This window comes from Sarcophilus harrisii, chromosome 1 (assembly GCF_902635505.1).
Source record: "Sarcophilus harrisii chromosome 1, mSarHar1.11, whole genome shotgun sequence".
NCBI lineage: Eukaryota > Metazoa > Chordata > Mammalia > Dasyuromorphia > Dasyuridae > Sarcophilus > Sarcophilus harrisii.
Window position 1 is genome coordinate 107,951,378 of NC_045426.1, and position 22,071 is coordinate 107,973,448.

The following is a 22,071-nucleotide window of genomic DNA, read 5'->3' on the forward strand; positions in this document are numbered from 1 at the left end:
CAATAAATTGGACCCTCATGTAATCCCTTCAATAGCCTTTAGATATATTCATCTAATGAAAGGCCTTTTCCCCACCTCAATCTGTCCCTAAGGAATCTGGAAAGCACTTTAGGGGGAAAATATTAGTTCTTTAGCTTTGTAGAAAAACTGAGAAATATTTTTAATATACTTCCATAGTTGATAAAATTAATTATTTTTATGAAAGGTTCACCCTTGATTATAGCCAGTTGTAAATGGAACTGCTCAGAAGCATATTTAAATTTCATGTCGACTTTCATACCAGAAGTTTAGCTCAACATATATTTCCAGTGCTTATGATGACAATCAAAGCAGAAAGCACTATATAAAAATATAGTCATAATCTAGGAATAAACAAATATAATCAATCAGATTTTTGACTTTTTACTGTTAATATTAGGCAGCATTGGATGTAACATAAGCAGTTTGCTTTTTAAAAAAGCTCTTGATGTGGGTCTTCACTCAGCAGAGAATGTAACTCGACAACTCTGGCTATCTTTCTAAGTTCTTTTGAAGTAAGGGCCTAAATATCAACTCTGCAGGATTCTTTAAGGGGAAAATAGTTCCATGGAAGAATCCCTTTTTCTTTGGGATATAGCACCATAATATAAACTCATGCATATTTGTAAAATAGATACCCTTCTCATCTTTACAGAGACAGGTATTTCCTTTTGCTTTCTATCAAAAAAGACAAATAGATCCCTGGACATATTCAGAAAGCTTGTTTTAGGTTTAGATTTAGATTTATTTATTTATATGTCTACCTATATGTTTATATATCTTTTTTCCTGTGTATAGTATTCCTCCCATCTATCCATCCATCCATCCATCCATCCATTTATCTATCTATCTCGCAATAACCTGTTGGGGATAATCTTTTATGAAGATTCCAGTCTGCCTTCCTTTCAGCCACCAAAATGATTTCCTAAATCTCAGGTCCAATCACGTTATACCTTATCCCCTATTTAGTAAACTCTATTAGCTTCCTATTGACTCCAGAATCAAATACAGAATTGTTTGTTTGGCATTTAAAGCCCTTCATAATTTAAGTTCCTTCTACCTTTCCAGTCTTCTTACATCTTATTACTCTTTGCTACGTATTCTTCAATTCAGTGACACTGATCTCCTGGCTTTTTCATGTCTCCCATCCGGGAATTTTCTGGCTGTCTGCCATGCATAGAAAATTTTCTCTCCTCAACTTTGCTGCTGTCTTGTTTGTCTTCTTTTAAGTCCCAACTAAAAGCCCTGCCTTTTAAAGAAAGCCTTCCCCTTAATTCTAGTATCTTCCCTGTGTTAATTATTTCCTATGTACTTTGTACATAAATGGATTTGTACATATTTGTTTACCTTTTGTTTCCCCCTTTAGATTGTAAACTGTTTGAGATTAGGGACTTTTTTGTGTCTTTTATATTTTCCAGCCCTTGGTTCAGTACTTGATATGTAGGTGCTTAATAAATATGTATAAATTTTTGTGTGTGTGTGTGTATTTACATATGTATATTTATACACATTTGTTAAGCATCTGTGTATATGATTAAGGATGAGGAAGAATTAAGATCTGAATTTAAATATATTATACAATTTTTGTAAATTCAATTCATTGATACTTACTCAATTAAAAAAAAAATCTGTTTATTCAAATTCAGTTCAACTGAAATACCTTTATTGCCATGAAATTTTACTAGCTCACAGTGATTTGATCTGATCTTCCTCTATATCTCCATCCATTCATTTGATAATTTTCTTTGTGTTTTTAATTTTTGTACCATAGAAAATACACAATAAATATCTTTTGTTTGATCTAACTGGAAGCTTATTTGAATGTGTCTCATTTATTCTGTAATAAATGACTCTCAAATTCACAAGTAAAGTATGTCCATCTTTTATTGACTCTTCACAAAGCTAATTTCTTCCTTCATTTGACTTTACAAAAATGTGTGATTTAAAAAATATTTTTAGGTGATTTGTTCCATTTTAGGACAATATTTGGGTCATTAATCATTCATTATCTCATTCAGCATGGTCGATTATGTAGTGGAGACCATATCCTGAAAATTGGGGAGACAGACCTGGCTGGTATGAGCAGTGAGCAAGTAGCACAAGTGCTCAGGCAGTGTGGGAATCGAGTGAAATTGGTAATTGCAAGAGGTGTCATAGAAGAACCCATGATAACGACCTCTTCAGGCATCACATTATCCTCTTCAATGTCTTCCATGTCGGAAAAACTGGTGAGTGTACAAGGTTAAACAGATTTGGAAGACAATACTTATGTTATAAAGTTATCTTATACAGAATTTGAACTAATGGGAAAAGTTCTATTTTAGTTCTAATTAACAAATAAATACATTAAAACTTGCTGAAAACTTGGCAATCTGAAAAGCAAGAAGACTATTTAATTATAGATGAATAATTGCTCATTAATTCAATGTCTCTCTCTATATATATAAATAATATAATAAATATATATAATATAAATAGTAACTCATATAGTAACTTAAAGTCTTTTTAGTATAGTATACTAAATACTCATGTAGTAACAGAGTCCTTTCTTCAAATAGCTTGTTGAAGGAAACAGAAAACTTCTTTTTTTAGGAGGGAAAAGAATTACATTACTCATAATGGATTATTCATTCATGCTGAAATATAGTGCTGAGATATGTTCTGATAGATTCAATTTTTAAAGACCAGGCTTTAGTATTATGTTATATTCTATGTTTTTTGCCTAGTTAGAAGGCTCCTTAAAGACCTTTTGTGAACTAAGCAACTAAAAAAACCCCTTTTAGTTGCATTTTTTTGGGAAAAAAATTTGGTGATAAAAATGGACTTTTTTTGACATTTCAACATTCTTCAATGGGGTCATTAATTTCATTTTTTGGCTTTTTTTTGGTAAATAAGAATTTACCTCCAGAAATATTTGTGTTCCCAATATTTAATTCTTAAAAAATAGCAGTAAAAAATTTTAGAGATAATTATTATAGTAATTATAGATATATATTATGTTCCCATAGTTTTTTTTAAATCAGATTGGTGTTATTGAAAACAGATGATTATTAATTCTTAATAGATAGGCTAGATGTAGGAGAAGGAATCTGGAACTCCTTAGCAAATGTTTGAAATTTTTTCAGTAGATAACTAGAATTTTCTATGATTTTTGTTGTTTTTAGCATAGGTTTGGCTGTTAGGAAAGGAAAGAAAAAAGAAAGAGAAATCTTGTTTGGGAAAGCATTTAAATGGCATTCTTTTGTGATAAACAAAAGATTTTATTCAGCAATACATAAATGAATGCAGTACCAAAACCACTTGATGTAATTGAATGCTTAAAAAACTCTATTCTGTGCATATCCTCATTTCTGGAGCTTGTGCCCCTTTTAAAATCATCTGATAGTCAAATTGGCACCCTCTAAAATAGCACTCGCATAAGTCTTATTAAAAATAGAAAACACATTTGTTTCCATTGAAGCAGATTTCATCCTGTCATTTTCTGGTAATTATCTAAATTCTAAACTTTTGCTAAGTTTGCACAGATAATTATGTGTAAGGGAAAAATGAAATCAAACTTCAGTATAGCATTATATCTCATTTAGGTGGAATGCCAATGAGATGTAGTTTGGATTAGAAGAGGTCCAGAAGAATAGCCAGCTTTAGACCCCACTTGGCCCATGATCAAGAAACTAGGATTTTATCATTTTATAATAAGAATGGCTTAGGTTGATAACCAGTCCAGTTTACTGATGCCTTATGATTCATTGTATGTTAAAGATTTAAATTATTTTACTAGTCAGCTAACGATCAGCTCATTAATGCCTAACCATTCATTGGTGGCACAATTTCACAGACTGGGGAGTATTAGCACATTTATGAAATCTGGATCATATTGATATTCTAAGAAAGAAGATTATTTGTGTGTAGTAAAAATGTGTTCTTATTTAAAGAAACTTGGGACACAAAACTCATAATTTAAAAAAAAAATACAATAATGATGAAACTTACTCTCTTCTCCTGTGAGGAAGCTATTACCAGATAATTCTATTATCAAATAATTCCCAAACTATTCTTATTGTTGAGAAATCTTTATCAGCCTCCATTGTCCATCCCTCTACTTCTGGGTATCAACAACAGCTTTTTGAGATATTGATTAAACATATCTTTAGGTAGGTCAAGGACCTGGTCTGCTAAGAACATTCCATCTGGCTCCTGACCCCTTCCTCTTGAGTTCAAGTGCCTTTACTTTTTCTTTTTCTTTTTTGCTGAGGCAATTGGGGTTAAGTAACTTGCCCAGGTTCACATAGTTAGGAAGTGTTAAGTGTCTGAGACCAGACAAATTCGGTCCTTCTGACTTCAGGGCTGGTGCTCGGTCTACCAGCTAGATATTCCAAGTGCATTTACTTTTTTAGTCTACCTTAGAAACCCCCAAGGCTATATTTTCCCTATAAAAGTTGGCTTATAATGATCTTTGCTAAGTTCTATTTGCTGCTAAGCCCACTGTGAGGTACTTGCTTTCTCTCCTTCATAGTGCCTTCCCTATAATGGAATCTTTCTCCTCATTCTAGATAACTCTATGGTCAGTTTAACCTGCCAGTCAGTGGCTGACTTCCACCTCATAGAATATTTCCTTCCTCTGGTTAATTGTGAGTTTTCCTGGGGAATTTGTCTTTTTCCTTGCTATCCCAAATTTATTTCATATTTGTTCCTACTGATTCCTGTTTTACTTCCTATTTTTGTATGTAACTGAATTCCCTAAATAAATCTGTCTTTTGCCAAAGAGAATGGCCATTCTGAATTTGTCACATGTTTATTTCTAACTAGGAATTGTTACCTCGACTTCATCAAATATAAAGTTTTATTTTATACCAGATAAGTGATTTTTTTTTTTTGGTATAGGGAACACCTAGTGAAGAAACTTCTCTACTTAAATACACCAGAGTCTGTAAATTAACTATGATTTTAGAAACTAATTGCTTAGGATAAGACTTGACTTTCCCAGGGTCACAAAACCTGCATGTGTCTGACATGGGATTTGAACCCAAGAATATCTGACTTTGAGACTGCCTAGTAAGTCAAGCTTCTTAAAAGTAAAAGATAATTTTACATATTATCAAAAGATTATTCATTTTCCAAAATAATTTGCCACTCATTTATTAAGTGCCTATTATGTGCTAGATGCTGAGTACTAGGGATTCAAAAAGAGGTAAAGGACAGTTATTCTCAGGAAGCTCACAATCTAATAGGGGAGACCAGTACATATTTTTATAGGATATATAGAATTTTTACATATCTATGCAAATATACTTACAAAGACACAGAATAAATAGGATATATAGGGTAAATAGTAAATATAGGATAACTAGAAAACAATTAGTGGAGAGAAGTGGGAAAAACTTCCAGTAGACGGTCAGATTTTAGTTAGGGGTTGAAGGAAGCTAGGAACCGACAGGCAGAGTAAGGGGAGATAACAGTCCAGGAATGTTCTCAGAATGCCAGAGAAAATGCCTGCAGTAGAAAGATTGGAGTGTGTTATTTGTGGAATAGTTAGGAGGCCAGTGTTACTGGATAGAAGAGTATATGCTGAGGAGTAAGGTGTAAGCAAATGGCAAGGAATGTTTGTGGGAGAGGAGAGGGACATGACAGTGCAGAAATAGGTTATGAAGATTTTGAATGCCAAAGAGAGAGAAAGAGAGAGAGAGATTTTTTTTTTTATTTGATCCTGGGGAGAGAATATTTGGTGTTTTTTGATTTGGAAAGTGACATTATGGGATCTACATGTAGGAAAATCACTTTGGATCTGCATGGTTTAGATGGGAAAGAGACTTGAGACATGCAGAACCAACAGCAAATTCCATGTAGACTTCAGTGTCCATTTATACTTTACTGATGGAGGAAAACATCTCAAAATCTTCAAGATATCATTATTATTATTATTAGATAATGATATCTTGAAGATTTTGAGACATCAATATGTTCAATTATATTGAGCTAGACTAGATTGAACAGTTGAACTTCTATTCTTAAAGAAGAATTACCTCCAAATGACTAATAAAAGTTGATAAGAAAGCTGGGTTTGGTTTATAAAATTCGGTTTTTAATGCACATATTCAGGGACATCCTTTTAGAAAATGAATTGTATTTTTGACCATTATCTTTTTAACTATAGTAGATTAGAAAAAGAAGGTCACATCACTAGAAGTCCTTAAAACAGCAAATTGTTTTCCAAGCTTTCTGTGGAGTCTTAAATCAGTCATCATCCCTAGATAAGAATCTCATTTTCTTAAACTGAGCTAAATTCTCTTTTTTTATTTGAACTTTTTTTGTTTTATTTTAATTTAGGTGGAAATGTCTATGCAGAAAAGTGGAGACATTGAAACATTTGATGTAGAGCTTACAAAAAATGTCCAAGGATTAGGAATAACCATTGCTGGTTACATTGGAGATAAGAAATCAGGTAATAATTGAAAATGAAAGATTTTAAACCTGTATGCCTATAGGTTTATATGATTGCTTTATGGAAAATAATTTTTTAGATAGACATATAAACATTAAAGCTTCATTTAATATCTTTAGACTATATACTTTAAAAAACAACTTTAGAAACAGGGAGACTTAGGTATGGAAATATCAATCTTGATAAAGGTTCATTTGAGACAATGCCTTTAATCCAAGGAAATCTAATCATTGGAAACATACAGATCTAAGTGCATCTTCTAGAACATATAGTCTCTTTATTCACAGGACCAATATTTTGATGTCATCACATCATTGAAATAGGGAATGGATCCTGGAGGTGATGGCAATAAAATTGAAGGCCAAATAAAATCTGTTTTAATAATTTAATAATATGCGTAGTATGGGGAGAGGGGGAACTTGGTCTGTCTGTTAGCATTAGTTTAAAACATTTTTTTTCTTTTTGTTGTTTGTTTTTTCTCTTAATAGCTGGCCACCAGGATTCCATTATGTTGCTTTTATAAAATGGTAGCTGATAGAATTTTGTAAAATTATAGGTTTGAATATGGAACTGGGAAATATCTGTGATGTTCTCTGTATATTTAATTTAGATATTTCTAAAGACATGCTTAGATTGACTTATAGAACAGTAACAAAATAATGATTTTTTTTTAAACAATTCTCAGAATCTTCAGGTATATTTGTAAAGAGCATTACAAAAAGCAGTGCTGTTGAACATGATGGAAGAATCCGTGTTGGTGACCAAATCATAGCAGTAAGTCACTTTCCTCATTTTTAAAATGATGGGGATAGATTAGATTTCTTTTTTAAAAAAACTTGATACTTTTGATATTATTTTTAAAACTTATTGATTGATAACTTAATTTTTATGTAACATTTCCCTTGTGAGGCAGAAAATTAAATAGATAAGAAAAAATTTTTTAAATAATTTCAAAATCTATATATAGATGTAAATCTATATATACCAGTTACGTCTGATATAGAGTATGCAGTGTTCTATGCCAGTAGTCCCCCACCTCATGGACTCTTGGAGAGAATATTGGTCATTACAGTTAAAATTAAGTTATCATGAACTAAATTATTTTAAAAGACTTTTCCATCTCTAAGAATATTTGAATATTCAACTCTTTGGTTATCCTGCTTTATTGGTGAATGAATTTCTCTGATTACTGAATCTTCTGGATAATTGAAGCTTAACTTTCTAATAATAATAATGATATCTTGAAGATTTTGAGACATCAATATGTTCAGTTATATTGTGCTAGACTAGATTGAAAATGGGATCAAATATGTACTGATTACAAGTTTTACTTTTAGGTTTATGTTTTAAAGTTTTAAGTCCAGAAATCATAAGTCTTCATTAAGTCCTTTACTGTTCAGATATTTAACATGAAAATTTTGAGTGTCCATACATTAAAAATATTATACAAAATTGTCTTAGTTCATTAAAAAAAATATACAGAGTATAGATCCCTTGCATTAATTCTATGATTGTATTAGGGATCCGAGACCACAGATCAGAATTATAGCCTTTAAATATGATAGAGATGAAAAATTAAACACATTGCAGTTACTCAGGTGGACCACTTGGTGACACTCATGATTTTCCTCTTGGACTGGCTGGGTGTGTAGTTTTGGACATGCTAGGGTATTTTTTAATTGTGGTTTTTTATTGAGACTTTTTAGAAAATACACTCATTTTCTTTTAATCAAAGCTACCTCTCTGTTGCTAATACGTATCTTATCCTCTGATGCTTATCAGAGAACATTTGAGATACAAATGTTAAGGGCAATTTTCAATGTAAATATACTGAGGTCAGTAGGGACTTTAGTTCAATCTAATGCTTTCTCTGTGCTAAAACTTCTACTATTTTTTCAGAGATGTAAAGATAAGAGCACATTACCAGATTCTGCGGGCAATTAACACTGATTTAGAAACTTGATCCTGATACTACCCATATTACCTTGGACAAGTCACTTAACTTGCTTTATCTATAAAATGAGAATAATCATATATATCCTGCATATCTCATAGTACTTGTGGTAAGAATCAGATGAGAAAAAAAAATACATATATATATGATTTGAGAATAAATAAGTGTTTGGAATACTTTTTTTTTTTTTTTTTTTTTTGCTTCCTCTAAAGTCCAGGCCACATATGAACTATTGTAATAGTCTTTTCCTGATGTCTCCTGATTATGTTCTTCCCTCTTCCCAATAATAATGACTTTATTTTCTCCATATCTTTTTACATTTATCCAGGGGTCCTCAAACTTTTTAAATAGGGGGCCAGTTCACTGTCCCTCAGACTGTTGGAGGGCCGGACTATAATAAAAACAAAAACTTTGTTTTGTGGGCCTTTAAATAAAGAAACTTCATAGCCCTGGGTGAGGGGGATAATTGTCTTCAGCTGCTGGCGTCTGGCCCGCGGGCCGTAGTTTGAGGACCCCTGGATTTATCTATAGACTGTGAACTTTACAACAGAATGTAAACTCCTTGAAGGCAGGGATCATTTTTTTTTTAATCCTTGTATTCTAGTGCCTGATATGCAGTAGAGAATATTATTATTTTTTTTTATTATAATAACTTTTTATTGACAGAACCCATGCCAGGGTAATTTTTTTTACAACATTATCCCTTGCACTCACTTCTGTTCCGATTTTTCCCTCCCACCCTCCACCCCCTCCCCTAGATGGCAAGCAGTGTTATATATGTTGAATATGTCCTAGTATATCCTAGATACAATGTATGTGTGCAGTCCAAACAGTTTTCTTGTTGCCCAGGGAGAATTGGATTCAGAAGGTAAAAATAACCCGGGAAGAAAAACAAAAATGCAAACAGTTTACATTCATTTCCCAGTGTTTTTTCCTTTGGGTGTAGCTGTTTCTGTCCATCATTGATCAATTGAAACTGAATTAGGTCTCTTTGTCAAAGAAATCCACGTCCATCAGAGTACATCTTCATACAGTATGCAGTAGAGAATATTAATAAATGCTTGTTGAATCGAATCGAATTAAGAGACAAGGAAATAATAGGTAGTACTATTATTGAATCGAATTGAATTAAAAGAGAAATGTAAATAAGAGGTATTACTATTATTATTCTCTTACTAAAGAAGTTCTCCAGTGCTTTACCATGCATGGCAGAGAGGTGTTTCAAGGCTTTGAAGGCTAGGTCTGGAGAGTCTGCAAGCCTTGATAGATACAACAAAACTGAAAAGGCTTCTAATAGACCTGACAATAAATTATGTCTGTTGCCCAAGGAATAGTCTAGTTCAGTGCAGAAAAACTCATCAGTTAAGTGTAAGGTACGATATGATAAGTGATTTGGCCACAAATACTCAAGAAAAATATTCAGTTAGATATGGAGGAATTATTTTTCACTGATTAGTAGAGCATTAACACCTAAAAAAATCAGAGATTCTTGAAATAAGAATTGTTATTGTTATTATCTCCTTATATATATATTTTTTGATGGAGTTCAGACAAGCATTCCTTTTGTTTGATTATTCTTTTATATTCACTATTCTATTGGCTAATATGAAGTTGGATAATATGGTTACATTTTGTAATTGAATGAAATTATTGGATTGTAAATTCATCTTCCTCAAACTCATTGAAAGCATCTGGAGACAACTCCAGGTATAGAGATGATGGGGTTGCTCCTCCTCCTCCTGCTGCTGCTGCTTATTACTGCTAGTAGCATTCCTCCCTCAGATTTTTTGCATTCTGCTGTTATTTCCTACCTTCTCCATAGAGTTCTTCATGACTCCTAGCAGAAACTCTTTTGCTAATTGAACTCTTCATAATTTGCTTAACTTTCTTTGTAGTTTCTGTTCTGTATAACAAATAAACTTCAATTGGAAATATATCTGATTCTGTACTTTCTCTTTTCTCACCTTATTTTCTATACCTTTTAGTAAACTGTGTTCAAGTACCAAGATACCCCTTTGATCCTGTGAGTACTCTGCTTTTTAACCCTTGTCAAGCTTGATATCATCAACTTTATTTACACCCTTCTTTATCAGCTAGTTTTTTTTTTCTCTCTCTCTCTTCCCTTTCCTTTTCTTCTATGAAAACATTTCACACATTAGTTCCAGTTAGTGTCACTGTACTTTGAATCAGTTAAAAGCCTAACTAGTGAAGTAGAAATCAGACAATAAATAAGCCTTTATTAAGTGCCTGTTATATTAGCATTATTGATACAAAGACACAATGAAAACACCTCTCCCCTTAAGGAGCTTTTTAAATAAACAGAATGTATATCTATGCACATATGGAAATATGCAGTATACAAATACAAATTAAAGTATTTTGAGTCTACACTTATTTTTCTACACTTTTCATTTGCTTCTTTCTAACTGAGAAGAAAAAGCTATGCAACCTCTTAGAGAGAATAATATGATTTTTTAATTGAAAAGTTAATTATTGATTTAAAGGCCAGAATTTGTTTTCTTACTATATTTAAAACCATTACCTACATATCTTCATCAGAGCTCTTGGATTCTTAATAAAAATAAAAATATTCAATTTCTCTTGTTTTCTTACTATATTTAAAGTCATTACCTTCATATCTTCATTAGAGCTCTTGGATTTTTAGCAAAATTCAAAATATTCAATTTTTCATTAGCACTCACTATTTTAATCTCCTGGTTAGCTATAATCCTTTTTTATTTGGAAAAAAAAAACAAATTTTAGTTCCAATTCAGTTTTTCGTATTCACTTCAATTTGAAGGGGAAACATTAGCATCTTGTGGATAATTTAAAATATGCCAATTAAAATGTACTCAGCTCAGGTTGCATTTTCATGACTATAGACATAATTGTAGTTTCTTCTACTTGACTGTTCATTAATGGTCAGAGTTCCTGTAATGATAACCTCTTCAGACCACTAGAGTTTTGGGTACTAGGTAATAAACATTAAACTATGGTTTTATTTTTTTATATTTATAGAGTGAAAACAACTTTTCATTCTTTTCACTATTTTTAATGTTTTCTCTCTTGTAAAAAATAAGATGATTTGTTTATTTAATTAGTGTTAGAATAAAATACTTTAGTGGAAAAATATTTGGACTGGAAGATATTTGAATTTTAACTCTAAAACTGTCTGTATTGTTCTAAATAAGTCATTTAACCTCACCAAGCCTCAGTTTCCTCATTGGTAAAAAAAAAAAAAAGAAATAATCCTTGTACTACCTGCTTCATATAACAAAACAAGGTTATCATGAAAAAAAATTGCAAACCTTTAATTTCTCCATATTATAACATTATTAAGTTAATAACATTCATTTTAACTGAAAGATAATAATCATTATTAAAAAACAATTGAAGAATTATCTTTGCTTAAGAAAATTAAGAAAAATAAACTTTCTTACAAATATTAAAAAGGACTTCAGAATATTACTATGTTAAGTTTGAAGTTGAGTACTACCTAGTATGATTTGTGAGGTTATTTTGAAGTCTTTGTGTGTATGAGCAATTAGTTGATGCCATATTAGTTGAAGTGGGAAGGTAGGAACTCTTAGAATTTTACCAATATGTCCCTACTAGTAAAAATTTCAAATTATTTGTTGTGAAGAATTGCTGTATTTCAACGGCAGCTTTTGATATTACTGGATATGATAAATCTCTCTTATGATCCATTTTGCATTAAGCATTTAGTGCCTTGTGTTATCATTGGTTTAGACACAATATCCAAGTCAATACATCTCCATATATCCATATGATAACACAGTAGCTAAAACTCAACAACCTTGCTTCTATGTGGCATTTACTTTAGGAAGAAAAGAAGAATTTTAAAGTGCCTACTATATTCCAGTTACTTTGATAATTGTTTTACAAATATTATTTCAATTTGATCCTCACAACAATCCTGAGAGGTAGGTATTATTATTATCCCCATTTTTCAGTTGAAGAAACTAAGGCTAGCAGAGAGAAGATAACGTACCCAGGGTTACATAGTTAGGAAGTCATGAATTGAGGTATTTCTGACCTTTACCTATACTATTCAATATGCTACCTAGTTGCCTCAACAATATTTACCAAGTAGAAATTGCATTCTTATTAGGGATGTTTTTCTGCCTGTTACTTTAAAAAAAAAAAATCTTTCCTTTTCATATAAGGAAGGGGAGAAGGGAAAGGAGGAGTGAAGATTATATGTTTTAAGTATGAGCTACAGTTACTAAGAATGGAAGAGAAAGTACATATTTTGTTTTCCTTAGACTATTTGATGAATTTAAATTATTGAAGTTAAATGGATAAGTGGGCATACAATCTATTTTGATATGCAGCTGTGCTATGAGAGAAAGCATGGAATTGTGAAACTTAAAATGAAAAAAGCAAATCTTCAGCTTAAATTCTTTGGTATTTTGAGAAATTCTGTGTAATCATTAAAATATATACATATTTATATTTAGTATTGAATTTATTCCAGATCCTTTTTATAAACATAATTTCAAGAGATTTATGTTAATCTTGAAGCTAATCCTCTCATTGATATGTGGAAGTGACTGGGTCCTCAAAGGCTGTACTAGACAATTCCTTTAAAGCACAAGAGCTTCACATGTAGGGTCAGCAATGGAATTTCTGTGTGTAGTCTGGACACCACTTCCTATGTGTGGAGAGGCTGATGATTTGTCACATTCTGAAATATGGTATATTATATTTTATTATAGAATTAATAAAGTCATGGACAGTGATCTACATTGTTGGAGGGAGGGTCCTTATCTAAGAAATCATGAATCTTGACAAAAATTGAAGTAGGATCATGGATCTTGAGTAGGGAGCATATTGTCTAGTATGATACCTTTATTTTTCACATGAGGACACTCATATTCTGTCTGATTTAGTGATTTGCTTAGTTATACAGGTAGTGAGTAGCAGACCCAGAATTTGAAGTCCTCCTGCTACAAATCTAATGCTACTTATAGTGTATCTTTTACTTTTCTCTATATTCCCAGAGCTTAGCATAGTGCCTGGCTCATAGTCAGGGCTATTTAAATAACTATTTTTTGACTGATAGGATATTGACTCACTCATCTCTGTGCCTTTATAGAGATTGTTGGAATATACTCCCACCTCTCTGTTACCTCTGAGAATCTCTAATTTTCTTCAGAAGAAACTGGAGAACTTTCTTGACCTCTACCTTCAGATGTTAATGTTACCCCAAATAATCTTGTGTTTATTTTATACTTATTTTGGTTTCTGCCTCTATGTGTACATGATGTCTCCTCCTTCAGAATGTAAACTCCTTGTGGTCAGGGCATGTATAACTTTGTAGAAGCTGCTAAATAGATGTTCATTTACTATTTTATGTCTGTATATGTATGGATTGTCTGTATGTATTCTACGTATCATGATTTGGAGGGTCACCCTGGTTTTTCAGAGACTATGCCAGTGAAATACATGCTCCAGTTGACATGTCAAGTTGACAGCTATAGGTCCAACAATAGACTAGTTTATCTATTTTGGAAGGACAAAGTCAGCTAGATTCAGAGTAGTTTCATTGCAGAAAGGAAGCCTACTGGGTAGAGATTTTTTGGCCACAACACTTTATATAGCAAGGAGAAGAGTGGTTGAAATTTCTACCACTGTAGGAAATAATTAATAATAACATGGATCCTTGAAATGTTGAAAAAGAATGTTTGTTATATGTGTGGGTGTTTTATGTCTATATATTCCAGTATGAGTTTATACATGATACTGACTGTGTTTTATAGTCATATAGGCTTTCAGGTTTGTGCCCTTTCCTACATATGCGTATAGTCCTTTTTGTCTTTGACTCAAGTAGTTTATAATGACATAAGCATTGTAGAAGATCCAAAAATTATTCAGTGTTATAAAATAATTTAAAATGAAAAAAGTATGAGATACTGATTATAGACCACCTATAATTATATTTCATATAATTGTTTTTATTTTAGGTTTATTGGCTTTAACTATGGATTAAAAAAAAAGGAAGGTTATTGTATTTGATATTTTGTTCTAGCCACTATTGACTTGGTTTTAGATTAGGGAAAAAAAAAACAAGCATTAGCATGGGTTTACATTCCTCTGACCTCCTAAAGTAATTTATTTCCCACCATATAGTAAATATCTGGTACTCCCTTATATTGCTATTTAAGTATGTGTTATCAACAAATCAGTCAACAAACATTTATTAAGAGCTTATTATGTCCCAGGAACTATGATAGGTGCTGAGTATTCAAATGCAAAAGAAAGAAAGGAAAGAATCTCTATACTTTAGAATTTCCTAAAGTGTTATCTCCCCTACTAAAATATTAGGATTGTCCTATATATTACTGTATCTTTCATAGTGCCTAGCAGCATATTTGTTGAATCAAGAGAGATGTGCTAATGCTTCATCTGATCTCCTTTTCTCCAAGGTGGATGGTACAGATTTGCAGGGTTTTACAAACCAACAAGCTGTAGAGCTTTTACGAAATACGGGACAAACTGTACGGCTGGCACTGATGAGAAAAACAACTAAACCAGAAACCCAGGCCAGATCTGATGAGGACTTGAATACTTCTGTTACAAAGGACATTACTTTGTCTGCTCCAGATGTTAATATAAGCAAAGGTAAAACCACATTAATTACAATTCATTTCAAAACTTGAATAAAATAAATAAATATTACATCTTCTATATCTTCTTTTGTTCATCCAAGACCTATTCTGATGCTTTAGCATGGTATGAAAGGGATCATAGGCTTTCAGAACTAAAAGTTCACAAATCATGCTAGACAAAAGATAGTAAGAGGTAGAAAAAGTTTTAGAATGTTGTAGTCACAAAAAAGCATTCTAAAGTCTATTGAACTAACCTAATGCAGATTTAGATAACCAGAAGGTTAGCCACCAAATGATGAATATTTTGACTGCAGTAGCTCAGGAACCCATTTAAGAAGGTATTGCAAGATTTACAGGTCTCTGTTAGGAGAGAATATTTACATGGATAAAATCACATAGCTTTTGAGGTTGAAGAAGTGATACATTTTTCCATATATCTCATCAAAGATATGAGAAACAGTGTGGAGTAATGGATTTGAGAGATCTATAATGTCTCCAACTTTGCTGTATCGTCTTTGTGACTCCGGGCAACAGGTAGCATGGGGATTAGAATGGTAGTTTTGGAATCAGAAAGATTTGTATTTGAATCCCTCTGTAGATATTTAATAGCTATATACCACTGAAAAAATTACTTAACTTTCCTTTAACTCTGTCTATCTGGAAAATGGGGTTAATATAGCTTGTACCTCACAGTTTAGAAGATCAAATGAAGTAATAATATATACTAAAGATTTTACCAACTTGAAGCAGTTTGTTGTTTGGGTGTTTTTTCAGTTGTGTCCAATTCTTTGTGACCCCATTTGGGATTTTCCTGGAGTGGTTTGCCATTTGCTTCTCTAACTCATTTTAAGTGACTTGTTCAAGTCACACAGCTACTAAATATATGAGGCTGGATATGAACTTGGGAAGATGAGCCTTCCTGATTCCTTGCCCAGTGCTCTAACCATCTCTCATTTATTAATTACCTGGGCTACAAAGAAAAGCAAAATACATTCCCTACCCTCAAAGAGTTTACAATCTCTTGGAAGGGAAGATAAAATATTTTTTTTTTAAAAAATTGAACAAGGTAGGGAGGGGGGAACAGAGCAAGTAAGGTGGGGTATCCAGGATAGGTACATGAAGTCTTTCAGCCAGGTGGGAAATTGTGAGATGTCTACTTTGGGCTCTCTCATTAAAAAAGAGGATTTGGGAGAATCTCTCTGATATTTCCTCTCCACTCTTTGTAATCAGAGGGAAGGATGTGTGTAAGAGATGGGAGATAACTTTGAGGATTTGAGTTTTGGAACTAATACGGTCTTTTAGGATGTTGATTTCCTGAAGATAATGGTGAAGGCCAAGTGAGCAGCCATGGGAGAAGTGAAGCACCTTATAAATGTTATCTATTATTATGTAAATGTATGCTATTATGATTTTAAAATTTTAAATAATTTTAAAAAGAATGCAATAGGGATACCTTGAAACATAGTGATGTAATTGACTATAAAGATATTTTCTACAATCATTAGATCTCTGATGACTTCCATTTTTAAAGGTTTATTTATGTCCTACAGTAAAATTCTCTAGTACCATATTTTGGATATGTCTTTGTGTTTTCAAAGGCTATATAACCTATCTTTTCAGCCCTTCCTACATGTTGTACATTAGCTAAATTGCTGTTATGTGATATCTCAGTGTTCCCTCTCTTACCTCCATATATTCATGCAGTCAGTCTATCAGATCTGGAGATGTACCACTTTCCTTTCTGCCTCTTGAAATCCTTCTTGTTTCTTGAAGAAACATCTAGGTGGTTCTTTGAAAATTTTACTTCATGTTCCCTTGACTGGATCTTACAGAGTTTGTTTATTTTTCTTCTTTGCATTATATCATTCTTTGGATTATATGTATTTTCATGTATATGTGTTTGTATGTGTCTATATATACATATACATATATATATGCATGTGTTATATATTTGTGTGTGTTCTATATCCTTTAATAAATAGTAAGCTGGGAAAAGATTGCCATTTTCATTTCTTCATCCCTACCACTTAGTTGAGTAATTAGCATAGAATAGTTACATAAACCATGTTTGCTAAATTGACTTTCTTCTTGAAGAATGCATGTATCATGATAGTATTAAAAAAAAAAACAAAAAACAACGCCAAGAACTAAATATATTCTGTTTTTAGAAAACTGTGACAAGGATGATATTTCCCCAACAGTGGAGACAAATACCAGCATGTTGCAAATTGGAGAAGCTGAAAAGCATCCAGAATCAGGTTAGTATATGTTTGTGATTTTTTTTAGAAATGAAATAGTTTTCATGTAAATTAAACCCAAACATGATTAATGAATATAGGGCAAGATTGCATAGTTGATTTTGTACTTTGCTTTTGGGTTGTTAAAGTTTTCTTCCTTGTAGAGTTGTGTTCACAGGGGAACCCTTGAATTTCAAGCAATTCTGTTGATACTTGAACAATGTTTTAAATTGCACTTAATTAAGAATCTGCTGTGGGCAAAGCCCTTCTTCAGTCTCTTACTGACACGTTGTCAAAGCCTAGAGTGAACAAATGTAAGTGAGATCTTGAAAAGTTTCCTAGATAAATTCTAGAGAATCTTTGTCAACAAGCCCATCACAATTAAATTACCTAGTTTGGTAAGAGTAGTTCATAGGTTTCTATACTCACAGCCCAATGTTTTTTTGATGCTCCTTCTATTACCAGGAGTTTATTCTGTACTAATGTGTCCTCTGTATTGTATAAAACTGAGGGAAAACATCACTTCTTCCATCAATGAAACTTTTTAAAGGGTTTCACATATTTTGAAATAGTAGGTTCCATAACAATATGACATGAATATGTTTTGGTTCTTTAGCATCAATGAGATTATGGCTGGGCTGCTTTTCCACACATAGTAGTATCTGGAAGTGGCCTAAAAGGATCTAAGTTAGTTCTAGAGCAGTTTTCCAAGATGATTCTTGGAGTATATCATATTTGATGGTGAACCATGTCTCTTTGAGAATTTAGATTTCTTCTGGTTCTCTCTAATATCAGAAATAAGAATATATAGATACACATATATATGTATGTATATATATATATATATATATATATATATATATACCTATACACACATTCTCATTCTCTCTCTCTCTCTCTCTTTCTCTCTCTCTCTCTTTTCTTCCCTCTCTGCCTCTTCCTTCCCTCCCTCTCTCTCTCCCTCTGTAACATTTTTCAGTACCTCAATCATCAATAAGCATGGGCAAAACCTTAACTTTGTGATTACTGCTATGCTTCCAGATATTCTTAAAATTTCCTTTGCTGAAAGGTTAGTTCAGAAGAATTCATTAGACATCTATTAAACACCTGTACTTTCTTTTTGTTCATTTTTTAAAAATAATTTTATTGATATTTTTTATCTTTACATGGCTTTACATCTCCCAGTATTCCCTTTCCCCTCCCAAAGTATATTATTCCACATAACAAAGAATGAAATATTTCTAAAGGAAAAAAAGACAAAGATTTTAGACATCTATAAAAGTGATTAGTATGTCAAAAATGTTTGAAAAAATGGTGTTCCACACTACTGGTCTTTCTACTTCTGCAAAAGAATGGGTGCCTATTTTCTTTGAATATAAGTTTTTAGATATTGGAGATATTAAGATAAAAATGGCATCATTCCTTCCCTTCAGGAATTTACAGTCTATTGGAGGCTATTTGGCATCAGCACAGTTAAATATTAAGTAGAGTGGGTTAGACAATCAACAAACACTTATCAAATACTTACTATGTGTCAGGTACTATACTAAGTTATGGAGAAACAGATGTAGGCAAGAAGGAAGTCTCTGCCCTCAAAATGTTTAGATTCTAACATGAGAGAGTAACACACAAAGAGGAGATGAAACATGTATGTGTGTGAGCGGTTGTTAGGTTGGAAGGAGAAAGTGAAGATATCTGTTGAAGTATGGAATATCAGAAACTTGGATAGGAAATTGGCCAATCTGGTCCCCTTCTCCAAAATAGAAGGGCCCAGGAGGAACTAATCAATTAAAGAAGGGAGACAACATGGCAGATGGATGTTCTAAGGGAAAGAAGCTCCAGAGCTAAAGCCTTTTCCATGATCAAATGGTTGCAGAGGCATTGTGGAAGTTCAGAAAATTAGAAACACAACTGAATGGGGTCATGGCAAAGGAGAGATCTGGACAGTGTTCTAAAAAATTTTGATGGAAGTACAGAATACTCTTGCTCTGTTACCCTTGAATTATTGACTATTGAAACATATCATTATTCTCATTATGATCTTTGTTCTTTTTAATTTCCTAGTATATCACATCTATTATGATCACTTTCACATGGTTTGGCCTTGGGACTGGCTATTTTACAAAACCACTAAGTTTTAAAGTTAGAAGAAATCTTGGAGTCTATTTAGTCCAACCCATACCAAAAGGAATATCTACTATAACATGTCCAGCAAGTGGCTGTGTATCTTCTGCTTGAAGCTCTCCCATCAGGTCTTCCTATACAACCCATTCTATTTTTGAACAGCTCTAGTTGTTGGGAAATTTTTCCTGATACCATATTTACGTTTACTTCTTTGTAACTTTTACCCACTGCTCCTATTTCTTGTTTTCTGAATCCATTTAGAATATGTTTAATTTCTCTTCCATGTAATAGTCCTTAATATATCTATAGACAATGGTCATATCCACACCTCTTTTGCCCTCTCCACTCAACCTAAGTCTTCTCTTCTCCAGGCTAAAGTTCTTCTTTTCTATCTGCCTGTTATTATGTAACATACTCAAAGCTGTAGTCACAGATGGAGTTGCCCCTTTCTGGGGACTCATTAGTTCCTTAGTCGTCTTAAAACTTTGGTATCATAGAATTGAACATAGTTCTGCAGACAGAGTCTGTCCAGGGCTGAATACAGAAGGGTTATTACCTCTTTATTCATAGAAAATGTGCTTCTCTATCATAGCCCAATATTGCATTAGTTTATTTGACAGCCAAATGTCATTGTTCACTCAAACCAAACATATAGTTCACTCAAACTCCTAATTGCAGACAAATGACAACTCTCTAACTCTGCCTTCCATATCCTCAGCTTGAGGCATTTTCTTTTGTACTCAGATGTAAGACTTTAAATATAGCTTTGTTGAATTTTATCTTCTTCATCAGCTTTGTATTTTAGCCTATCAAGAGTTTTTTTTTAGATCCTGTCTTTGAGTAGCTCTTTCCCTTAGCTTTGTGTCATCTGCCGTTTTAGTGAGTGTGCCAATTATGCATTTATCCAGATCACTGATAAAATTTTTAAATAGCATAGGACCAAACACAGACATCTGGGGCACTAGAGAAGGGTAAGGGATGGGAAGACAGTAACCATTTATATGGAATCCATTGTTCCAATGTGTTGTGTTAAGCGCTTTACAAATATCTCACTGCACTGGTACTTCTGCCATGAGGAACTAAACTACTCTTTAAAATAAACATTCTACCAATTTTAAATCCCTTTAACTGTGTTACCATAGTCTCGACAAGTCTATGTTTTCCACAAGAATAATATGATAAAATTTATCATTTTTTTTTTTTACTACAATCTAGTTAAACTTTATCTGTCAGAGTTTTTGAACTGCTTTTGTGACCACAGCCCTTTTGGCATCTTGGTGGCACCTATGGACCTCTTCTCAGAATAATGTAATTAAATATGTAAGATAAATGAAATAGAATTACAAAGAAAACCAGTTACATTGAAATACTGTTTTAAAATATTGTAAAAACAAATTCATAGATACCACATTAAAAATTCTGGTCCTTGGCATTACTCTAATCTGTTAGGTTAATAGTTTTGTCAAAAAAGAGGAAATTTTAATTTGCATGCTCTTATCTTGATTATGCCATTCTAGTCCAGAAACAATAGAAGTTAGATTTACTGCTATGTAATTTGTAGCCTTTGTTCTTTAAAAACAAAATAACAAAAAAGGTTCTACATTTGCTCTTCTTCAGTTTTGTGCTACCTTTCCCAATTTCCCATGATTGTTCAGATATTGCTGATAGTGGCATAGCAGTTACATCTGCTGCTTCTTGCAGGAGCCAAGGAATATAGTACATTTGGGCCAAATGATTTGAACTAAGCCAGGGCAAGTAGATGATCTTACTCTCTCTTTATTTATCCTGGATTTCAACTCCCATAAGATTTTTTCATCTGTCATTTATAATGTAAAAAGTCATTCTTCTTGGTACTCAAGGCGGAAACAAAATAATAATTTTAGAAGCTCTGCCTTTTCTCTGTTGTCAGTTATCATTTTATCCATGCCAAGTAGAAGTTCTATCATTTCTTAGATCTTTTTTTTCATTCAATATAGTGAAAACACTCTATTTTGACCTTGGTTTCCCTTGATAGCCTCAGCTTATCCAGAATTTTATGATTCTTGATACTGTTTTAGTACTATTATATAGTATTCATCTTAACTGCCCTTCTTTCTATCTTTTATGCAAATTTTTTGAAAAAAAAAATCTAATTTTATTTTGGATTCCTTGTGTGTTCTCTTCAGACAGCTTGTATGTTTTCTCCTTACTGGAAATTTCCCCCTTTAGAAATTTAATTCTTATGAGTTTCCTATTCTACCTGAGCAACTTCTCATGAAGGATTTCATGCCTACCTTGCTTCTAAACTTTTTGAAATCTGTTTTCCTAAAATTGAGCCGACTACTCATGCTTCTCCTTCTTCATGAGAAACTCTAAAAGATAGTGGTTTCTTCCACCAACCAATCATCTCCAACTTCAGCAGCCTTAAGGGTTGGGAATCCATTAATCACATGGATGATTTCTTATTTATCTCTGCCTCTGCCAGAGCCTCCAGCCCTGTGCTTTTAAAATAGCAAACTTTTTTGAATGAATAAATGAACTCGGTATACTTGTATTTACCAACTTAGAAATAGCCCAAGTTGCAAAATAAAATTTCCTGAATTCTTAATGTCCCAACATAAATTAATGAGGCTATTTAGCTTAAAGAAAAACAGAGATTGAATAGACCTTAAAGATTAAGCAGTTAGT

General features: G+C 32.6%; 1 protein-coding gene across 24 annotated transcripts in view; it reads left to right on the forward strand.

Moving 5' to 3' along the window:
* The window catches only part of MPDZ (multiple PDZ domain crumbs cell polarity complex component), a 211,983-nt gene that overhangs the window by 65,392 nt on the left and 124,520 nt on the right, over positions 1-22,071 (forward strand). For all 24 annotated transcript variants that reach the window (XM_031961670.1, XM_031961657.1, XM_031961663.1 and 21 more), the window contains 5 exons: positions 2,037-2,246; positions 6,343-6,457; positions 7,143-7,231; positions 14,861-15,056; positions 17,212-17,301. In XM_031961670.1, coding sequence (XP_031817530.1) covers positions 2,037-2,246; positions 6,343-6,457; positions 7,143-7,231; positions 14,861-15,056; positions 17,212-17,301 — 700 coding nt within the window. The remainder of the gene's footprint in view (positions 1-2,036; positions 2,247-6,342; positions 6,458-7,142; positions 7,232-14,860; positions 15,057-17,211; positions 17,302-22,071) is intronic.